The sequence below is a fragment of the Salmo salar genome, chromosome 14 (genome assembly GCF_965601325.2).
Source record: "Salmo salar chromosome 14, fSalSal1, whole genome shotgun sequence".
Taxonomy (NCBI): Eukaryota; Metazoa; Chordata; class Actinopteri; order Salmoniformes; family Salmonidae; genus Salmo; species Salmo salar.
The window spans coordinates 27857663-27880720 of NC_138304.1; the positions used below are offsets into that span (position 1 = coordinate 27857663).

The 23058-nt window shown below is 42.0% G+C and overlaps 2 protein-coding genes across 3 annotated transcripts; one reads left to right on the plus strand and one right to left on the minus strand.

The window, feature by feature from the left end:
* Positions 1-1158: 1158 nt before the first annotated feature.
* LOC106569227 (suppressor of cytokine signaling 6) lies at positions 1159-4724 on the plus strand. 2 transcript variants are annotated; one of them, XM_014140384.3, is made up of 2 exons: positions 1159-1289; positions 2144-4724. In XM_014140384.3, exon 2 carries the CDS (start codon positions 2223-2225, stop codon positions 3762-3764), a length of 1542 nt encoding a protein of 513 aa, XP_013995859.1. In that variant the 5' UTR covers positions 1159-1289; positions 2144-2222; the 3' UTR covers positions 3765-4724. The 2 variants fall into 2 exon arrangements, with proteins under 2 accessions (XP_013995859.1, XP_013995858.1); XM_014140383.3 differs by lacking the exon at positions 1159-1289 and adding an exon at positions 1419-1833.
* Positions 4725-16216: 11492 nt separating this feature from the next.
* Positions 16217-17455, minus strand: LOC106569288 (cerebellin-2-like). The gene is made up of 3 exons (XM_014140474.3): positions 17204-17455; positions 16989-17108; positions 16217-16897 (listed from the first exon to the last, which is right to left on the minus strand). The coding sequence occupies exons 1-3, from the start codon at positions 17453-17455 to the stop codon at positions 16700-16702; spliced, it is 570 nt and encodes a 189-aa protein (XP_013995949.1). The 3' UTR covers positions 16217-16699.
* Between the last annotated feature and the right edge of the window lie 5603 nt (positions 17456-23058).

The window sequence follows — 23058 nt, forward strand, 5'->3', positions numbered from 1 at the left end:
ATTCTTAAAAGTTCTAGAAGTTAACCATGTCCCTCAGTGCCCTCAGTGATCAAGATCTTAGTTAAACTCCCCCCAAAGTGAACAGAATGAGGGTTCACATGAACAATCAGTGTTAATTTGTGATCTGTCATTCACCTCACTCAGAGATGCTGGGAAATACTTAATTTGGAGAGATGGGAACAGCTTGTGATGTGGGTCATTGGGAGCTCTCTCATACTGAGCATTGCAGTCTAATTAACCTTATTGTCGCGTATGCTGTCTGCTCCCATTGTACAGCCGCCATGGTGCATGTCTGTGTTAAAGAATGACTTATCAGGGCTTTGGGTTTTGACCCAGTGATCACACAAATTACTCATGCTCGTTTCCCATCTGGCTGCACCACTACTTGCCTCGTGACTCAGTATAAAGTCAGATGACATTGAATAAAGCTCATTCTCCTCAAAAGCATGAAAACAATGTCTGCCTCAATCTGTACTGTAATTTTAAGGGTAAAGATCATTTCTAGAGCATAACATATTTTCTCAAAGAAATACGCATTGGGCATCTTTTACATCCTTTCCAATTAAAACAAACATGTTTTACTTTCGGGACCATACAGTGCACAAAGCAGCGCCTGAAGCCCTTTTTATGGACAGTGCTGTCATTGTCTGAGGAGTTCATTTGGGAGCTCTTGTGGATATGGGAGTGGAATTGCTGTGTTTTCTTTTTTATTTCATGCTGTCCAAAAGCAACAGTTCTGTAGAACATTAATAATCTATATATCCTCCATTACTAAGCAAACATTCAAACCTAGGCCTATGAGACATGAAGCAGTGGACTTCCACTGCATGGAAGGACATAAAGCTGGAAACTAACATGCAGGGTCAATATTAAAATTAAATACCATGCCTGTTTCATTATGTGTTCGAGGGTTTAGGTCTTTTGCCCAAATATCCTATACTGGCTAAGTATTGTTACAATAATTTTACAATAAAACCGTTTACTCCAAACGAAAAACATTTTCAATGAAAACGAGAGTTTCAGGAAGGTCCCTCCCCGTTTCGTTCCATTTTCTCTGTTTGCTTCCATTAGGTTCCTAGAGTAAACGGTAAACTGTTTCCTTTACAAAACGTTTTGCAAATCCTACTAATGAATACACCTCGGGGGCGTATTCATTACGGAAACCGGTTACCATCAAGAAGGAAATGGAAGCAAACAGAGTAAAACGAGTGTTTCTAGTTGACAAATTCAGGTTTTGCAACAGAATTGGCGGAATGAATACACCCTTGGAATCTAATTCTAAAACAAAGGTTAAGGTTTTATTTTGGAAAGGTTTTGTGCTGATTTAAATCAAATATGTGACACCAAATGTATTGTGTAGGCTAAATATGAAAATGTACATGTAAATTGAGGTGATTATCAATGCGTTCAGTCCTGGGGGATGCCTTTTCCCACAATGCAATAGTCATGTAAACAAAGGACAACGACAGGAAGGGAGACTGAAAAGTTCTAGCTAGATAGCTAGCATTAGCTAAGTATAGCTACAAATGTGCAACTTATTAGCTACAGCAGTTCTGCAAGGAATGTTCAAAAAACAAATATAACGTTATTTAGCTAGCTTCCTAAACAGTTAGACATAGTTTGTATTGATTTTTCTACATTGTCTCGTGTGGGATCTCTAAAGCCAGTTAGCTTGCTAGATACCTGGCTAGCAGCCTGTCAGAAGCTAGCTAACGTCGTTAGGCAGTAATGTTAGCTGTCAAAACCAAGCCAAGTGCTTTGATTTCCTAGCGAACTCAAAATGCATCGATCTTGACATTTTACTGGGAAAACCGTTTTAACAGAGGATGACAGGTAATATCAAAAGTTAATCGAAGTATGAAAGAAGCTAGCCAGCTAGCCCTCTTTGTTTCTTGGGTGGCCACCTTAGCTGGCTAGCTAGCGAGCATCCAAACACTTGTTCTAGCATCAGGATGTATCTGGAGTGTTAGGCTTCTTCATAGATATCGCCATTAGTTGGAAAAGCAGGCTACCGTAGAAATGTAGCTATTCATGATTGATAAGACTGTGCGGTATTCAAAATGTTATGACAACTACTATAGGATATGTATTCTTTGTCTTGTCTTGATGTGGAATAAATTAATGGGATTTTTTTTTTCTTCAGGGATGACTGCTTTTGAAGGACAACCTTTGTGGCCATCCACACATCTATGAGATCCCCACATGTCTGAGGGACTTCCAAAATGAAGAAAATTAGTCTGAAAACAATACGGAAGTCATTCAACCTAAAAGGCAAAGAGGAGGGAGAGGATGTTGTTCCACAGCCAAATTCAGCTACCAACTTTTCAACAGATTCAATGTTTGGAAAATGTTACAGCAAAGAACTTGTTTGTAACGACTTTGATCATGAGGAGAAGAAAGGCCGTAAGAACGGCTCAAAAAGTGAGAGTCTTATGGGATCACTGAAAAGGAGGCTTTCGGCAAAACAGAAAAGTAAAATAAAAGAAAGTTCCACATCCGTAACCTGTGAAGATGACACATTCTCGTGCTCCTCAGCACCCATTTTCTTTAACGATGTAAAATCACAGCACCATCTAAGATCTAGTAGCCACCATTATAGCCCCACGCCATGGGCCCTCAGGGCAGCGAATTCTGAGGAAACATGCCTTAGAATGGATGGAAAAGTGAAAGCTATGATACACTCATCAGACCCAAGCCCATCTCTGTATGGCATTCAGAAAGAATTCCCTGACCCCCAGATGGATAGGCCTTTTCAGGATTCATCTGAGAGCACTGAGCCTCAGAATTGTGATTTGCATCTAGATATTGATGTTGAAAATGTGCCTGCGATCATTGGACTATCACCTCAGAACTATATTCACTATGCAATGCCTTTAGATGATGACCTTGAAAAAGGCTTGGATAATTCCTCTCCAATAGATGAGGTTCCTCAGCCTGAGGGCTTCCCTCCTCATGCAGCGGAAGACCCCATTGACCAGGAGGAGCTGATGTCACCAGACATATTCATGGACCCATCAGTGAATAGACTGCTCTATGAATCTGCAGGTGTCTTGATTCCAGACTCTAGAATAGATTCTCCTCTCTCCCCTTTGCTACCTCAGCTACCTGGCAGTCACATCCGATGGAGTTTCCAAGTATATGGTGGTTCTTCTCACTCGCACGGTGCAGAGAGAGTGATGCACCATCTCAACTTTGACCCCAATTCAGCCCCTGGCGTTGGCAGGGTTTATGATGCTGTTCAGCACAGCGGGCCCATGATTGTAACCAGCCTTACAGTAGAGCTAAAGAAACTGGCCAAGCAGGGTTGGTACTGGGGTCCTATAACGCGTTGGGAAGCTGAGGAAAAACTTGCTAGCCTACCAGATGGGTCATTCTTGGTGCGAGACAGCTCAGACGATCGTTATCTTTTGAGCTTGAGCTTTCGTTCACAGGGTAAGACCCTCCACACCAGGATCGAACACTCCAATGGCAGTTTCAGTTTCTACGAACAGCCAGATGTGGAGGGTCACATATCAATAGTGGAACTCATTGAACATTCCATCAGAGATTCTGAGAGTGGAGCCTTCTGCTATTCACGGTCTCGTACACCAGGGACCGCCACGTATCCTGTCAGACTGACAAACCCTATCTCAAGGTTTATGCAGGTGCGCTCCATGCAGTACCTCTGTCGGTTTGTCATCCGTCAGTACACACGCATTGACCTTATCCAGAAATTGCCTTTGCCAAACAAGATGAAAGATTACTTGCAGGAAAAGCACTACTGAAGAGGATCAATGAAACCCAGTTGGACTTTCTTGCACATTTTAGATAAGCAACATAATGAAATAGGCCTAGTTTTTAATCTTTTGGACATGACCCTAACCCAGTGATGTGTCCACCAGCCAATGCCAGTAACTGACATGTCTAGTGAGCCATACAGTTATACTCCCCACCTCAAAGCCAAGGCTTGAAGCTGAATCTTAATCAGCTTTTTGTTACATTGGATTATTTCTGTAAATTCTGTTTTGATAGACCAAGTGTTTTGTTATATAAAGCATGTAAAAAGAGAGAATTTCGTACACTCAATATGCTCCCAACAATTTGGGTACAACCAACGTTTCGGCACGCAGTGCTTTCTTCAGTGTGTCAGTTAGTCAGCACCTCTGCAAACATTTTTGGGTGTGCGCCAACTCGTGTTTTTTTACTAGATTGTTATATAAAGCACATACATTATCTAATCATTACTACACTCAACATTACCTCATTATCCTATGTGGTTTGTTGTCCTACATTAAAACAGTTTTTGTTCGTGGTCTGTAGGTAGTATGATTTTGATACCTGAAAGTTGTCTCTGCTGAGTCTTTAGTTAGAAGTTTTTTCTTTTGCCTCATTGATGGTTACTCATGGCATGTGAATTACATTGAGTATATGGAGAAATAATATTTGATCACCACACATCTGAAGCTATGATTTGGGAGAACTAATCGCCATTGACTGTGTATAACCATATAGGGATAATGGCTTGTTTTTGTAGCCTTAACTTGACTGTTTGCCTGTCACTATGTATAAGGAAAATTGCTTCACCTTGTTACTTTTCAGATCATGAGTTGCTACCTATGGTAGAATACTTGATATCACCTAAACTTACTTTTTTGAACGGCTGTACACCGTTTTTATTGCACATCTTGAATGCAGTTAAAGGAGGGGTGTTTATTACTGTTAATAAAGGACTTATTCACAGATAAGTCTGTATGTTGTTAATCATCATACAGAAAGTTTTCATTTGAAAATGTGACTCTGAATTTAAAATGACGCAATACATATTTAAAATGTCCGGGCTTCTCAGTCTACAGAGATCACGAATCCTCCAGTTAAAGTGGTGTTAAAACGGAATCCCACCCCGTCTTTGCCAGCTACTCCCTCCTCTTCTCAACATGTCACTGGATCCTGTATCTCTCAGGCGACTGAAAAGTAGCCTCAGCCTGGCCAGCTGCCCCAATCACCAGAGTAGCCTACTATCTTTATCTATGAACAATGCATTTTCATAACCAACTTTTAATAACTAATTTCGCTCTTTTGTTTAACAGTTTTGATTATACAACAAATCATTCTAAGGGTGAAATGTTGGGATGAGGCTGAATATTTGTACATTTTTATGAATGCCCTCTGAGAACAGAAGAGGAAGTGGCAGTCGGACTTCTTGTGGCTTTAATCCCAGGTGATGGCACTGAAACAGCAGTAATAAGCCTAATATGATTTGGGCTCCCAAGTGGCGCAGCGGCACTGCATCTCAGTGCAAGAGGCGTCACTACAGTCCCTGGTTCGGTTCCAGGCTGTATCACATCCGGCCGTGTTTGGGAGTCCCGTAGTGCGGTGCACAGCATTGTCCAGGGTAGCCCCTCATTGTAAGTAAGAATTTGTTCTTAACTGACTTGCCAAGTTAAATAAAAAACATATGTTTTTTGATATTTTAATAGCAGAGGCTGTAATTAGCGATAATCATTGTATGTTTTATTTTCCATCAAACCACCCATAGACTACAGAGTCAAACAGTAATCTCAGTACTTACAGCGGGTTCTTGGCCCTGCAGAAGTTTGTCACATTGATGCTTTATTCTGAAAGTCATGCCATCTGCCACCACTAACCCCAGAGGGCTTCTTATCCAGCGCTGCATGTATCTTCACATTAGAGGGCTTCTTATGCAGCACAGTTTCGGATAATAATGTGGAACGCCATGCATGCTCATCCAGTGACAGCTTCACTGAAGTAGGAGATTACTTTGAGCTGGCTGCCAACACATGCGGATGTGACCAATAATCATGTTTGCCAATCAGGATGAAGATTGAATCTGTCCTTGGTGGATATGGAAAGTGTATATATATATATATATATATATATATATATATATATATATACACACACTACCATTCAAAAGTTTGGGGACACTTAGACATTTTTTGTCCATTAAAATAACATCAGATTGATCAGAAATACAGTGTAGACATTGTTAATGTTGTAAATGACTATTGACTAACTAGTCTAAAGAAGGCCAGTTTTATTGTTTCTTTAAACATTGTTAATGTTGTAAATGACTGACTAACTAGTCTAAAGAAGGCCAGTTTTATTGTTTCTTTAAACAGCACAACCATTTTCAGCTGTGCTAACATAATTGCAAAAGGGTTTTCTAATGAGACTTTTAAAATTATAAACTTAGATTAGCTAACACAACATGCCACACAGGAGTGATGGTTGCTGATAATGGGCCTCTGTACACCTAAGTAGATATTCCATAAAAAATCTGCCGTTTCCAGCTACAATAGTCATTTACAACATTAACAATGTCTACACTGTATTTCTGATCAATTTGATGTTATTTTAATGGACAAACATTTTCAAAAACAAGGACATTTCTAAGTGACCCCAAACTTTTGAACGGTAGTGTATATACAGTGCCTTGCGAAAGTATTCGGCCCCCTTGAACTTTTCGACCTTTTGCCACATTTCAGGCTTCAAACATAAAGATATAAAACTAATTTTTTGTGAAGAATCAACAACAAGTGGGACACAATCATGAAGTGGAACGAAATTTATTGGATATTTCAAACTTTTTTAACAAATAAAAAACTGAAAAATTGGGTGTGCAAAATTATTCAGCCCCCTTAAGTTAATACTTTGTAGCGCCACCTTTTGCTGCGATTACAGCTGTAAGTCGCTTGGGGTATGTCTCTATCAGTTTTGCACATCGAGAGACTGAAATTTTTGCCCATTCCTCCTTGCAAAACAGCTCGAGCTCAGTGAGGTTGGATGGAGAGCGTTTGAACAGCAGTTTTCAGTTCTTTCCACAGATTCTCGATTGGATTCAGGTCTGGACTTTGACTTGGCCATTCTAACACCTGGATATGTTTATTTGTGAACCATTCCATTGTAGATTTTGCTTTATGTTTTGGATCATTGTCTTGTTGGAAGACAAATCTCCGTCCCAGTCTCAGGTCTTTTGCAGACTCCATCAGGTTTTCTTCCAGAATGGTCCTGTATTTGGCTCCATCCATCTTCCCATCAATTTTAACCATCTTCCCTGCCCCTGCTGAAGAAAAGCAGGCCCAAACCATGATGCTGCCACCACCATGTTTGACAGTGGGGATGGTGTGTTCGGGGTGATGAGCTGTGTTGCTTTTACGCCAAACATAACGTTTTGCATTGTTGCCAAAAAGTTCGATTTTGGTTTCATCTGACCAGAGCACCTTCTTCCACATGTTTGGTGTGTCTCCCAGGTGGCTAGTGGCAAACTTTAAACGACACTTTTTATGGATATCTTTAAGAAATGGCTTTCTTCTTGCCACTCTTCCATAAAGGCCAGATTTGTGCAGTATACGACTGATTGTTGTCCTATGGACAGAGTCTCCCACCTCAGCTGTAGATCTCTGCAGTTCATCCAGAGTGATCATGGGCCTCTTGGCTGCATCTCTGATCAGTCTTCTCCTTGTATGAGCTGAAAGTTTAGAGGGACGGCCGGGTCTTCGTAGATTTGCAGTGGTCTGATACTCCTTCCATTTCAATATTATCGCTTGCACAGTGCTCCTTGGGATGTTTAAAGCTTGGGAAATCTTTTTGTATCCAAATCCGGCTTAACTTCTCCACAACAGTATCTCGGACCTGCCTGGTGTGTTCCTTGTTCTTCATGATGCTCTCTGTGCTTTAAACGGACCTCTGAGACTATCACAGAGCAGGTGCATTTATACGGAGACTTGATTACACACAGGTGGATTCTATTTATCATCATTAGTCATTTAGGTCAACATTGGATCATTCAGAGATCCTCACTGAACTTCTGGAGAGAGTTTGCTGCACTTTTAGTAAAGGGGCTGAATAATTTTGCACGCCCAATTTTTCCGTTTTTTATTTGTTAAAAAAGTTTGAAATATCCAATAAATTTCGTTCCACTTCATGATTGTGTCCCACTTGTTGTTGATTCTTCACAGAAAATTACAGTTTTATATCTTTATGTTTGAAGCCTGAAATGTGGCAAAAGGTCGAAAAGTTCAAGGGGGCCGAATACTTTCGCAAGGCACTGTATATGTGTATAAATAAAGCACCAGTCAAAAGTTTGGACACACCTACTAATTTCGTTTTTTCTTTATGTTAACTATTTTCTACATTGTAGAATAATATTGAAGACATAAAAACTATGAAATAACACATATGGAATCATGTAGTAATAAAAATATATTTTCTATTTCAGTTTCTTCAAAGTAGCCACCCGTTGCCTTGATGACAGCTTTGCACACTCTTGGCATTCTCTCAACCAGCATTTTCTCAACCAGCATTTCAATTAACAGGTGTGCCTTGTTAAAAGTTAAGTTGTGGAATTTATTTCCGTCTTAATGCGTTTGAGCCAATCAGTTGTGTTGTGACAAGGTAGGGTTGGTATACAGAAGATAGCCATATTTGGTAAAAAATCAAGTCCATATTATGGCAAGAACAGCTCAAATAAGCAAAGATAAACGACATCATTACTTTAAGACATGAAGGTCAGTCAGTCCGGAAAATGTCAAGAACTTTGAAAGTTTCTTCAAGTGCAGTTGCAAAAACCATCAAGCACTATGATGAAACTGGCACTCATTGGTCTGATGAATCAAAATGTGAGATTATTGGTTCCAACCGCCGTGCCTTTGTGAGACGCAGAGTAGGTGAACGGATCATCTCCGCATGTGTGGTTCCCACCGTGAAGCATGGAGGAGGAGGTATGATGGTGTGGAGGTGCTTTGCTGGTGACAGTGTCGGTGATTTATTTAGAATTCAAGGCACGCTTAACCAGCATGGCTACCACAGCATTCTGCAGCGATACGCCATCCCATCTTGTTTGCGCTTAGTGGGATTATCATTTGTTTTTCAACAGGACAATGACCCAACACACCTCCAGGCTGTGGAAGGGCTATTTGACCAAGAAGGAGAGTGATGAAGTGCTGCATCAAATGACCTGGCCTCCACAATCACCCGACCTCAACCCAATTGAGATGGTTTGGGACGAGTTGGACCGCAGAGTGAAGGAACATCAGCTAACAAATTCAGCATATGTGGGAACTCCTTCAAGACTGTTGGAAAAGCATTCCAGGTGACCTCGTGAAGCTGGTTGAGAGAATGCTAAGAGCGTGTAAAGCTGTCATCAAGGCAAAGGGTGGCTACTTTGAAGAATCTAAGATATAAAATATATATTGATTTGGTTAACACTTTTTTTGGTTACTACATGATTCCATATGTGTTATTTCATAGTTTTGATGTTTTCACTATTATTCTACAATGTAGAAAATAGTACAAATAAAGAAAAAACATTGAATGAGTAGGTGTGTTCAAACTTTTGACTGGTACTGTACAGTCGTGGCCAAAAGTTTTGAGAATGACACAAATATTAATTTTCACAAAGTCTGCTGCCTCAGTTTGTATGATGGCAATTTGCATATACTCCAGAATGTCATGAAGAGTGATCAGATGAATGGTAAATAATTGCAAAGTCTTTCTTTGCCATGGAAATGAACTGAATCCCCAAAAAACCTTTCCACTGCATTTCAGCCCTGCCACAAAAGGACCAGCTGACATCATGTCATTGATTCTCTCGTTAACACAGGTGTGAGTGTTGACGAGGACAATGCTGGAGATCACTCTGTCATGCTGATTGAGTTCGAATAACAGACTGGAAGCTTCAAAAGGAGGGTGGTGCTTGGAATCATTGTTCTTCCTCTGTCAACCATGGTTACCTGCAAGGAAACACGTGCTGTCATCATTGTTTTGCACAAAAAGGGCTTCATAGGCAAGGATATTGCTGCCAGTAAGATTGCACCTAAATCAACCATTTATCGGATCATCAAGAACTTCAAGGAGAGCGGTTCAATTGTTGTGAAGAACGCTTCAGAGTGCCCAAGAAAGTCTAGCAAGCGCCAGGACCGTCTCCTAAAGTCGATTCAGCTGCGGGATCGGGGCACCACCAGTACAGAGCTTGCTCAGGAATGGCAGCAGGCAGGTGTGAGTGCATCTGCACGCACAGTGAGGTGAAGACTTTTGGAGGATGGCCTGGTGTCAAGGAGGGCAGCAAAGAAGCCACTTTTCTCCAGGAAAAACATCAGGGACAGACTAATATTCTGCAAAAGGTACAGGGATTGGACTGCTGAGGACTGGGGTAAAATCATTTTCTCTGATGAATCCCCTTTCCGATTGTTTGGGGCATCCGGAAAAAAGCTTGTCCGGAGAAGACAAGGTGAGCACTACCATCAGTCCTCTGTCATGCCAACAGTAAAGCATCCTGAGACCATTCATGTGTGGGGTTGCTTCTCAGCCAAGGGAGTGGGCTCACACAATTTTGCCTAAGAACACAGCCATGAATAAAGAATGGCAATCAAATCAAATCAAATTTCATTTGTCACATACACATGGTTAGCAGATGTTAATGCGAGTGTAGCAAAATGCTTGTGCTTCTAGTTCCGACCATGCAGTAATATCTAACAAGTAATCTAACCTAACAATTTCACAACAACTACCTTATACACACAAGTGAAAAGGAATGAATAAGAATATGTACATACAAATATATGAATGAGCGATGGCCGAACGGCATAGGCAAGATGAAGTAGATGGTATAGAGTACAGTATATACATATGAGATGAGTAATGTAGGGTATGACATAGTTTCCTAGGAACGCGAAGCGAGGCGGCCATCTCTGTCGGCGCCGGAAGTACCAACACATCCTCAGAGAGCAACTTCTCCCAACTATCCAGGAACAGTTTGGTGACGAACAATGCCTTTTCCAGCATGATGGAGCACCTTGCCATAAGGCAAAAGTGATAACTAAGTGGTTTGGGGAACAAAACATCGATATTTTGGGTCAATGGCCAGGAAACTCCCGAGACCTTTATCCCCTTGAGAACTTGTGGTCAATCCTCAAGAGGCGGGTGAACAAACAAAAACCCACAAATTCTGACAAACTCCAAGCATTGATTATGCAAGAATGGTCTGCCATCAGTCAGGATGTGGCCCAGAAGTTAATTGACAGCATGCCAGGGCGGATTGCAGAGGTCTTGAAAAAGAAGGGTCAACACTGCAAATATTGACTCTGCATCAACTTCATGTAATTGTCAATAAAAGCCTTTGACACTTATGAAATGCTTGTAATTATACTTCAGTATTCCATAGTAACATCTGACAAAAAAATCTAAAGACACTGAAGCAGCAAACTTTGTGGAAATTAATATTTGTCATTCTCAAAACTTTTGGCCACGACTGTATATGTACAGTTGAAGTCGTTAGTTTACATACACCTTAGCCAAATACATTTAAACTCAGTTTTTCACAATTCCTGTCACGTTCTGACCTTAGTTTGGTCAGGACGTGGCAGGGGGTATTTGTTTTATGTGGTTCAGGGTGGTTGTGTGTATGTGTCCATGTAGAGAGGGGTATTTGATTTATTAGTCCAGGGTTTTGGTTATTGTTCTATGTTAGTTTATTTCTATGTTTTGTCTAGTCATTTGTATTTCTATGTTTAGTTAATTGGTGTTTGGGCCTTCAGTTGGAGGCAGCTGTCTATCGTTGCCTCTGATTGAAGGTCCTATAATTAGGGGTGTGTTTGTATTGTGGATTGTGGGTAGTTGTATTCTGTTTTGTGCTTGTCACATGACAGAACTGTTAGTGTCGTTTCTGTTAATTGTATACGTGTTTATTTTGTTTCTCCTTATATATTAAAAAGATAAGATAAGTATACACTTCCCTGTTGCGTCTTGGTCCTCCACACACAACACTCGTTACAATTCCTGACATTTAATCCTAGTAAAAATTCCCTGTCTTAGGTCAGTTAGGATCACCACTTTATTTGAAGAATGTGAAATGTCAGAATAATAGTAGAGAGAAGGATTTATTTCAGCTTTTATTTCTTTCATCACATTCCCAGTGGGTCAGAAGTTTACATACACTCAATTAGTATTTGGTAGCATTGCCGTTAAATTGTTTAACTTGGGTCAAACGTTTCGGGTAGCCTTCCACAATAAATTGGGTGAATTTTGGCCCATTCCTCCTGACAGAGCTGGTGTAACTGAGTCAGGTTTGTAGGCCTCCTTGCTCACACACGCTTTTTCAGTTCTGCCCATACATTTTCTATAGGGTTGATGTCAGGGCTTTGTAATGGCCACTCCAATACCTTGACTTTGTTGTCCTTAAGCCATTTTGCCAGAACTGTGGAAGTATGCTTGGGGTTATTGTCCAATTGGAAGACCCATTTGTGACCAAGCTTTAACTTCCTGACTGATGTCTTGAGATGTTGCTTCAATATATTCACATAATTTTCCTACCTCATGATGCCATCTATTTTGTGAAGTGCACCAGTCCCTCCTGCAGCAAAGCACCCCACAACATGATGCTGCCACCCCCGTGCTTCACGGTTGGGATGGTGTTCTTCGACTTGCAAGCTTCCCCTTTTTCCTCCAAACATAACGATGGTCATTATGGCCAAACAGTTCTATTTTTGTTTCATCAGACCAGATGACATTTCTCCAAAAAGTACGATCTTTGTCCCCATGTGCAGTTGCAAACCGTAGTCTGGCTTTTTTATGGCGGTTTTGGAGAAGTGGCTTCTTCCTTGCTGAGCGACCTTTCAGGTTATGTCGATACAGGACTCGTTTTACTGTGGATATAGATACTTTTGTACCTGTTTCCTCCAGCATCTTCACAGGGTCCTTTGCTGTTGTTCTGGGATTGATTTGCACTTTTCGCACCAAAATACGTTCATCTCTAGGAGACAGAACGCGTCTCCTTTCTGAGCGGTATGATGGCTGCGTGTTCCCATGGTGTTTATACTTGCGTACTATTGTTTGTACAGATGAACGTGGTACCTTCAGGCGTTTGGAAATTGCTCCCAAAGATGAACCAGACTTGTGGAGGACTACAATTTATTTTCTGAGGTCTTGGCTGATTTCTTTTGATTTTCCCATGATGTCAAGCAAAGAGGCACTGATTTTGAAGGTAGGCCTTGAAATACTTCCACAGGTACAACTCCAATTGACTCAAATGATGTCAATTAGCCTATCAGAAGCTTCTAAAGCCATGATATAATTTTCTGCATTTTCCCAAGCTGTTTAAAGGCACAGTCAACTTAGTGTTTGTAAACTTCTGACCCACTGGAATTGTGATACGGTGAATTATAAGTGAATTAATTTGTCTGTCAACAATTGTTGGAAATATTACTTGTGTCATGCACGAAGTAGATGTCCTAACCGACTTGCCAAAACTATAGTTTGTTAACAAGAAATTTGTGGAGTGGTTGAAAAACTAGTTTTAATGACTCCAACCTAAGTGTATGTAAATTTCAGACTTCAACTGTAAATATATATAAATAATAATCTTCCCCCCTTTATTTAACCAGGCAAGTCAGTTAAGAACAAATTCTTATTTACAATGGATGGCCTACCAAGAGGCAAAAGGCCTCCTGCAGGGACGGGGGCTGGGATTCAACTTCCATGTTAGAGTTGCCATGGGAAAATGGGCTTGTGATTAATTCAATAAGATCTAAAGAAGAATATGAATATAATAATGGCAAAGAAATGGTAATATGCACTGTGTATACAAAACATTATGATCACCTGCTCTTTCCATGACAGACTGACCAGGTGAATCCAGGTGAAAGCTATGATCCCTTATTGATGTCACTTGTTAAATCCACTTCAATCAGTGTAGATGAAGGGGAGGACAGGTTAAAGAAGGATTTTTTTAAATCCCTGAGACAATTTAGACAGGGATTGTGTATGTGTGCTATTCAGAGGGTGAATGGGCAAAATGTAAATGCCTTTGAACGGAGTATGGTAGTAGGTGGCAGGCACACCGGTTTGAGTGTGTCAATAACTGTAACACTGCTGGGTTTTTAATGCTCAACAGTTTCTCGTGTGTATCAAAAATGGTCCACCACACAAAGGACATCCAACCAACTTGACACAACCGTTGGAAGGATTGGACTCAACATGGGCCAGCATCCCTGTGGAAAGCTTTAGACACCTTGTAGTTTTGAGGCTGTTCTGAGGTCAAAATGGGTTCAACTCAATATTAGGAAGGTGTTCCTAATGTTTAGTACACTCAGTGTAAATGTCTATGACTGCGTTTACACATGCAGCCTAATTCTGATCATTTGACCAATCTCTTTTTTTCAATAATCTGTCAAAAGATCAGAATTGGGCTGCCTGTGTAAACGCAGTTTATGATACCTTTTTGAAGCCAGTTAGTGAATAATCAGCATTCTGTGTGCCAAGTGTTTCCCATGAGAGTTAAGTCAGGGTTAACTAGGTACAGCCAGGATCAAGGTCAGCTGGGTTTCTGGCAAAAGGATACTTCCCATCTCAATAAGAAAGGGCAAATCCACATGATGTTTCAAAGAGAGGAATGATTATGGACTTTTACATGCCAGTTGTCAGCATAGTGCAGAGAGTTTTTTCCTTGATCATTCTATTGCTCTCTGTGTGAACTCAGAGGCAGAGGACAGACATCAAAAGGCTACAGCGATGGTCTCACGCTGAGGAGCTGTTGAATTGGTGCTTTTCACAATCTGAGTACTTTATTTTGAAGGCACAGGGGTGCACGCTCACCAGACGTGACTGCTGCTGGGGTAAGAGGGATATCACGATGAATGAGAGAGAGACAGAAAGAGAGAGTGATTTTATAATGTCAAGGTAAATGATACGTGTCATCCTAATACACTCTTAGAAAAAAGGGTTCCAAAAGGGTTATTCGACTGTCGCCATAGGAGAACCCTTTTTGGTTCCATTTAGAACCCTTTGTGGAAAGGGTTTTTACATGGAACACAAAAGGGTTCTACCTGGAACTAAAAAGGGTTCTTCAAATGGTTCTCCTATGGGGACAGCTGAAGAACCCTTTTATGTTCTAGATAACACCTTTTTTATAAGAGTGTATAGATACAGTTGAGGTCGGAAGTTTACATACACTTAGGTTGGAGTTTTTCAACCACTTCACAAATTTCTTGTTCACAAACTATAGTTTTGGCAAGTCGGTTAGGACATCTACTTTGTGCATGACAAGTAATTTTTCCAACAATTGTTTACAGACAGATTATTTCACTTATAATTCACTGTATCACAATTCAAGGAAATTCAATTCAATTCACAACAAGGAAACAGGTACAAAAGTATCTATATCCACAGTAAAACGAGTCCTACATCGACATAACCTGAAAGGCCGCTCAGCAAGGAAGAAGCCACTTCTCCAAAACCGCCATAAAAAAGCCAACTGCACATGAGGACAAAGATCGTACTTTTTGGAGAAATGTCCTCTGGTCTGATGAAAAAAAATAGAACTGTTAGGCCATATTGACCATCGTTATGTTTGGAGGAAAAAGGGGGAGGCTTGCATGCCGAAGAACACCATCCCAACCGTGAAGTACGGGGGTGGTAATATCATGTTGTGGGGTGCTTTGCTGCAGGAGGGTCTGGTGCACTTCACAAAATATATGGCATCATGAGGTAGGAATATTATGTGGATATATTGAAGCAACATCTCAAGACATCAGTCAGGATGTTAAAGCTTGGTCGCAAATGGGTCTTCCAAATGGACAATGACCCCAAGCATACTTCCAAAGTTGTGGCAAAATGGCTTAAGGACAACAAAGTCAAGGTATTGGAGTGGCCATCACAAGCCCTGACATCAATCCTATAGAAAATTTGTGGGCAGAACTAAAAAAGCGTGTTCGAGCAAGGAGGCCTACAAACCTGACTCAGTTACACCAGCTCTGTCAGGAGGAATGGGCCAAAATTCACACAACTTATTGTGGGAAGCTTATGGAAGGCTACCCGAAACATTTGACCCAAGTTAAACAATTTAACGGCAATGCTACCAAATACTAGTTGAGTGTATGTAAACTTCTGACCCACTGGGAATGTGATGAAAGAAATAAAGATGAAATAAATCATTCCCTCTACTATTATTCTGACATTTCACATTCTTCAAATAAAGTGGTGATCCTAACTGACCTAAGACAGGGAATTTTTACTCTGATTAAAAGTCAGGAATTGTGAAAAACTGAGTTTAAATGTATTTGGCTAAGGTGTATGTAAACTTCCGACTTCAACTGTAGGTGTAATGAAAACTCTATGTACTCTCTCTCTTTCTCGTCTAACACACACACACACACACACACACACACACACACACACACACACACACACACACACACACACACACGTTCAAGTCAGTCGTCTTTATTTAGAGGTTAAACTGTTCAGTACATAATCTCAATGTGCAGTATAGGTCCAATTGCCAGCATGAGGAGGAAATGTTTTTTTATTATTATTACAGTATTTCAATTGCACTACTGCAACAACGTTGACACCAGAGCCAACATTCAATCGCCACCTGTTAGCTCGATGCGCTTTGCGATTTCAGCACCACTGACAGCTACCGAGTATATCCGTGTATGCGGATTCAGGACCTTGGATAGCCACTGAATGAGTGCAATTGACATTCGCTTGAACAGGCTACTCTTTGCAATTTATATCATATTATACCAACAATCAGTCACATTCAGCAATACAAATCCCAACATTATAGCACAGAATAATTTCATCATAAATGACCAAAATAGCCTACTTCATCTCACAGTCAGTTATACATTTCTTCATAATTAAAGTCCAAAGAAGGGTGGCCAACGTCCTTGAATAAAATAAGAATCACTTGATTTGAGACTTAGAGTGGAAAAACCAAGAATCCAGAAAACGTTGAGTACCTCCATCCACCCATTAGATTTCCCCGCTCAAGCTTCAAGTAGAGTTTGTCCTCCCGTTCCATGTGCAGAAGAACTGAATTGCTCGCAGCCTCTCGAGTGACATCCTGGTCCCCGGCGAAAGCTGATATGATAGGGTATTCGTTGTGCATCAAGTTCACCTGCAGAATGCAATGCCATGGATATGTGATACAAAAAAAACAAGTCCACAATTGGTGTCTCAACTAAATCAAGACCTCTCTGTGCACTCACCTGTATAGTCTGCCGGTTGTAAACCTTCACCACATGGAAGCTGAAACTGTAAATGCCTCTTCTTGGTGCTTGAAATACACTTGCTTGCAGATCAAAATGGTTGCCAATGTTTACTAATAACTGAAAAAAATACAAAGAAATATTAAACACGTACATTATGAAGATTATGCTAATTTGTAAACACAAATAATAAAGGAATAGAATTCATCCCTGACCTGATCAAAGTAGATGGTCAGAGACTTATTGCTCATATCAGAAGGTTCGTGGTTGGTTCCCCTGAGCGCAGAGAAAGCCACTTTAGCATCGCCTGCCCGGACAGATATCCCGAAGGAAGAGGTGAACGCTCCCTCTGCAGATGGGTTCGCGTCACAAACCACCAGACACTTTCCCTCCAAAACAAGAGGCCCCGTGTCATTCTGTCCAAACGAAAAGGCAACGGCAAAACCTAGGAGGACCAACGGCAGCATGGCACAAGATCGACTGTTACACCGTTTATGGGGTGCGACTGCTCCGTTTCAGGCAATCAGTCCCCCTTCACCCCTCTCTCTCGCTCTCTCTCCTTACTCACACATAGTCTCTCACACACACACAAGCACACACAGTATGCATAGTGCAGTGTCAATGCTGTGATATGAGTTACACTTGCACCATCAAGTGGCTGGCAAATGCAACACAAACATGTAGGCCTGCAAGTTTCTGTCTATATAAAAGAGGAGAGTTGAGAATATACACTGCTCAAAAAAATAAAGGGAACACTTCAACAACACAATGTAACTCCAAGTCAATCACACTTCTGTGGAATCAAACTGTCCACTTAGGAAGCAACACTGATTGACAATACATTTCACATGCTGTTGTGCAAATGGAATAGACAACAGGTGGAAATTATAGGCAATTAGCAAGACACCCCCAATAAAGGAGTGGTTCTGCAGGTGGTGATCACAGACCACTTCTCAGTTCCTATGCTTCCTGGCTGATGTTTTGGTCACTTTTGAATGCTGGCGGTGCTTTCACTCTAGTGGTAGCATGAGACGGAGTCTACAACCCACACAAGTGGCTCAGGTAGTGCAGCTCATCCAGGATGGCACATCAATGCGAGCTGTGGCAAGAAGGTTTGCTGTGTCTGTCAGCGTAGTGTTCAGAGCATGGATGCGCTACCAGGAGACAGGCCAGTACATCAGGAGACGTGGAGGAGGCCGTAGGAGGGCAACAACCCAGCAGCAGGACCGCTACCTCTGCCTTTGTGCAAGGAGGAGCAGGAGGAGCACTGCCAGAGCCCTGCAAAATAACCTCCAGCAGGCCACAAATGTGTATGTGTCTGCTGAAACGGTCAGAAACAGATTCCATGAGGGTGGTATGAGGGCCCGACGTCCACAGGTGGGGGTTGTGCTTACAGCCCAACACCGTGCAGGACATTTGGCATTTGCCAGAGAACACCAAGATTGGCAAATTTGCCACTGGCGCCCTGTGCTCTTCACAGATGAAAGCAGGTTCACACTGAGCACGTGACAGACGTGACAGAGTCTGGAGACGCCGTGGAGAACGTTCTGCTGCCTGCAACATCCTCCAGCATGACCGGTTTGTTACATTGTTTTATTATATGTTTTTTTGTGTTATTCTGAGGTTATTGAATATATGACTCCTATAGGATAACTGATTACCTCACTCAAGCACACATGCAGACACACACAATATTAACTTAAAGCTGTACACATTCAAATTCAGGACAAACAGCTGAAAGGACAGTGAGAGAACAGCTAAACAGTCACAGCTCAGTGACTCTGAGTTACAGCTATAGGAGACTGGTGTGGTGACTTCTGCTGTGTGTCCATATCAGCGGTGCACTTCCATGTGAACGGAGTTACGCTGAGACTCTGATTTTTCACTTTAAAATGTATATCAAACAAAAAAACACTGATTTTAAAGTTAAACAAACCATTTAGAGTTTTTTTGGCATACATTTTCATGTGAAAAATCTTAGTCTCAGCGTAACTCTGTACACACAGAATTGCCCAGCTGATATGGACACACAGCATAAATCTTAATTCTGTTTCTATGGAATTGCCCAGCTGCTGCCTTTGTAGTGCAGGCATATAGGATGCACCTGATGGGGGGAGGTTATCTCCTCCTTCAGTATTTTTATTAAAAAATTTTATTTCACCTTTATTTAACCAGGTAGGCCAGTTGAGAACAAGTTCTCATTTACAACTGCGACCTGGCCAAGATAAAGCAAAGCAGTGCGACAAAAAAACAACACAGAGTTACACATAGGATAAACAAAAGTACAGTCAATAACACAATAGAAAAATATATACAGTGTGTGCAAATGGAGTAAGGAGGTAAGGCAATAAATAGGCCTTAGTAACAAAGTAATTACAATTGAGCAAATTAACACTGAAGTGATAGATGTGCAGATGATGATGTGCAAGTAGAAATACTGGTGTTGCAAAAGAGCAAAAAAGTAAATAAAAACAATTTGGGGATAAGGTAGGTAGTTGGGTGAGCTATTTACAGATGGGATATGTACAGCTGCAGCGATTGGTAAGCTGCTCAGATAGCTGATGCTTAAAGTTAGTGAGGGAGATATCAGTGTCCAACTTCAGATATTTTTGCAATTCATTCCAGTCATTGGCAGAAGGAGGCTTTGTTGCAAAATAGGAAGCCGATTCTAGATGTAGAGAACAGTAAGGAACAGTAAGGAAAGGCGGCCAAAGTGGGTGTTGGCATTGGGGATGACCAGTGAGATATACCTGCTGGAGCACGTGCTACGGGTGGGTGTTGTTATTGTGACCAGTGAGCTGAGATAAGGCGGAGCTTTACCTAGCAAAGACTTATAGATGACCTGGAGCCAGTGGGTCTGGCGACGAATATGTAGCGAAGGCCAGCCGACGAGAGCATACAGGTCGCAGTGGTGGGTGGTTTATGGGGCTTTGGTGAAAAAACGGATGGCACTGTGATAGACTGCATCCAGTTTGATGAGTACAGTGTTGGAGGCTATTTTGTAAATTACATCGTCGAAGTCGAGGATTGGTAGGATAGTCAGTTTTACAAGGGTATGTTTGGCAGCGTGAGTGAAGGAGGCTTTGTTGCAAAATAGGAAGCCGATTCTAGATGTCATTTTGGATTGGAGATGCTTAAGATGAGTCTGGAAGGAGAGTCTACAGTCTAGCCAGACACCTAGGTATTTGTAGTTGTCCACATAGTTGTCCACACTAAGTCAGAACAGTCCAGAGTAGTGATGATAGTCAGGCGGGCGGGTGCGGGCAGCGATCGGTTGAAGAACATGCATTTAGTTTTACTAGCGTTTAAGAGCAGTTGGAGGCCACAGAAGGAGTTTTGTATGGCATTGAAGCTCGTTTGGAGGTTTGTTAACACAGTGTCCAAAGAAGGGCTAGATGTATACAGAATGGTGTTGTCTGTGGATCAAGGAATCAGCCGCAGCAAGAGCAACATCATTGATATATACAGAGAAAAGAGTCGGCCTGAGAATTGAACCCTGTGGTACCTCCATAGAGACTGCCAGAGGTCCGGACAACAGGCCCTCTGATTTGACACACTGAACTCTATCTGAGAAGTAGTTGGTGAACCAGGCGAGGCAGTCATTTGAGAAACCAAAGCTGTTGAGTCTGCCAATAAGAATACGGTGATTGACTGAGTCGAAAGCCTTGGCCAGGTCGATGAAGACGGCTGCACAGTACTGTCTTTTATCGATGGCAATTATGATATCGTTTAGTACCTTGAGCGTGTCTGAGGTGCACCTGTGACCAGCTCAGAAACCGGATAACACAGCGGAGAAGGTACGGTGGGATTCGAAATGGTCAGTGATCTGTTTGTTAACTTGGCTTTCGAAGACTTTAGAAAGGCAGGGCAGGATGGATATAGGTCTGCAACAGTTTGGGTCTAGAGTGTCTCCCCCTTTGAAGAGGGGGATGACCGCGGAAGCTTTCCAATCTTTAGGAATCTCGGACGATACGAAAGAGAGGTTGAACAGACTAGTAATAGGGGTTGCAACAATGGCGGCGGATCATTTTAGAAAGAGAGGGTCCAGATTGTCTAGCCCAGCTGATTTGTATGGGTCCAGGTTTTGCAGCTCTTTCAGAACATCTGCTATCTGGATTTGGGTGAAGGAGAAGCTGGGGAGGCTTGGGCAAGTAGCTGTGGGGGGTGCGGTGCTGTTGGCCGGGGTTGGGGTAGCCAGGAGAAAAGCATGACCAGCCGTAGAGAAATGCTTATTGAAATTCTCGATTATCGTGGATTTATCGGTGGTGACAGTGTTTCCTAGCCTCATTGCAGTGGACAGCTGGGAGGAGGTGCTCTTATTCTCCATGGACTTTACAGTGTCCCAGAACTTTTTGGAGTTAGAGCTACAGGATGCAAATTTCAGTTTGAAAAAGCTAGCCTTTGCTTTCCTAACTGACTGTGTGTATTAGTTCCTGACTTCCCTAAAAAGTTACATATCGTGTGGACTATTTGATGCTAGTGCAGTACACCACAGGATGTTTTTGTGCTGGTTGAGGGCAGTCAGGTCTGGAGTGAACCAAGGGCTATATCTGTTCTTAGTTGTAAATTTTTTGAAAGGGGCATGCTTATTTAAGATGGTGAGGAAATTACTTTTAAAGAACAACCCGGCATCCTCAACTGACGGGATGAGGTCAATATCCTTCCAGGATACCCAGGCCAGGTTGATTAAAAAGGCCTGCTCGCAGAAGTGTTTTAGGGAGCGTTTGACAGTGATGAGGGGTGGTCGTTTGACTGCGGACCCATAACGGATGCAGGCGTTGAGGCAGTGATTGCTGAGTTCCTGATTGAAAACAGCAGAGGAGTATTTGGAGGGCAAGTCGGTCAGGATAATATCTATGAGGGTGCCCATGTTTACTTATTTAGGGTTGTACCTGGTGGTTTCCTTGATGATGTGTGAGGTTGAGGGCATCTAGCTTAGATTGTAGGACGGTCGGAGTGTTAAGCATATCCCAGTTTAGGTCACCTAACAGAACGAACTCTGAAGCTAGATGGGGGGCAGTCAATTCCCATATGCTGTCCAGGGCACAGCTGGGAGTTGAGGGGGGTCTATAACAGGTGGCAACAGTGAGAGACTTATTTCTGGATTGATTAATTTTTTTAATTAGAAGCTCGAACTGTTTGGGTATAGACCTGGAAAGTATGACAGAACTTTGCAGTCTATCTCTGCAGTAGATTGCAACTCCTCCCCCTTTGGCAGTTCTATCTTGACGGAATATGTTGTAGTTGGGAATGGAAATCTCAGATTTTTTGGGGGCCTTCCTAAGCCAGGATTCAGACAAGGCAAGGACATCAGGGTTGGCGGAGTGTGCTAAAGCAGTGAGTAAAACAAACTTAGGGAGGAGGCTTCTGATGTTAACATGCATGAAACCAAGGCTTTTACGATTACAGAAGTCAACAAATGAGAGCGACTGGGGACACACAGGGCCTGGGTTAACCTCTACATCACCCGAGGAACAGAGGAGGAGTAGGATGAGGGTACGGCTAAAGGCTATCAAAACTGGTATGGTAGGGTGCGGGTACAGTTGAGGTAAACCTAGGCATTGAGTGACGATAAGAGAGGTTGCATCTCTGGAGACACTAGTTATGCTATTTGAGGTTACCCCATTTGTGGGAGGTGGGACAAAAGAGGTATCTGAGGCATGTTGAGTTGGGCTAGGGGCTCCGCAGTAAACTAAAACAATGATAACTATCCTAAACAACAGTATACAAGGCATATTGACATTAGAGAGAGACATAAAGCGAGGCATAAAGCAATCACAGGTGTTGATTGGGAGAGCTAGCTAAGACAACGGGTAAGACAGCAACAGCTAATCAGCTAAGACAACAACAACAACAGGTATGAATGGGCAGAGATGTTCAGTTAACTAAACACAGTGTCTGAGTTCGAGGCTGAGGTTGACAGATAAACAAAACAAACAAAATTGAGTACCGTCATTAATGAACAGTCCAGCAGGCATCAGCTATGTAGCCAGGTGATCATAGGGTCCAGTGAACAGCAATAGATGAAACAGGGAAGTAGTTACTTCGCTAGCAAGCGGTAGACACGGCG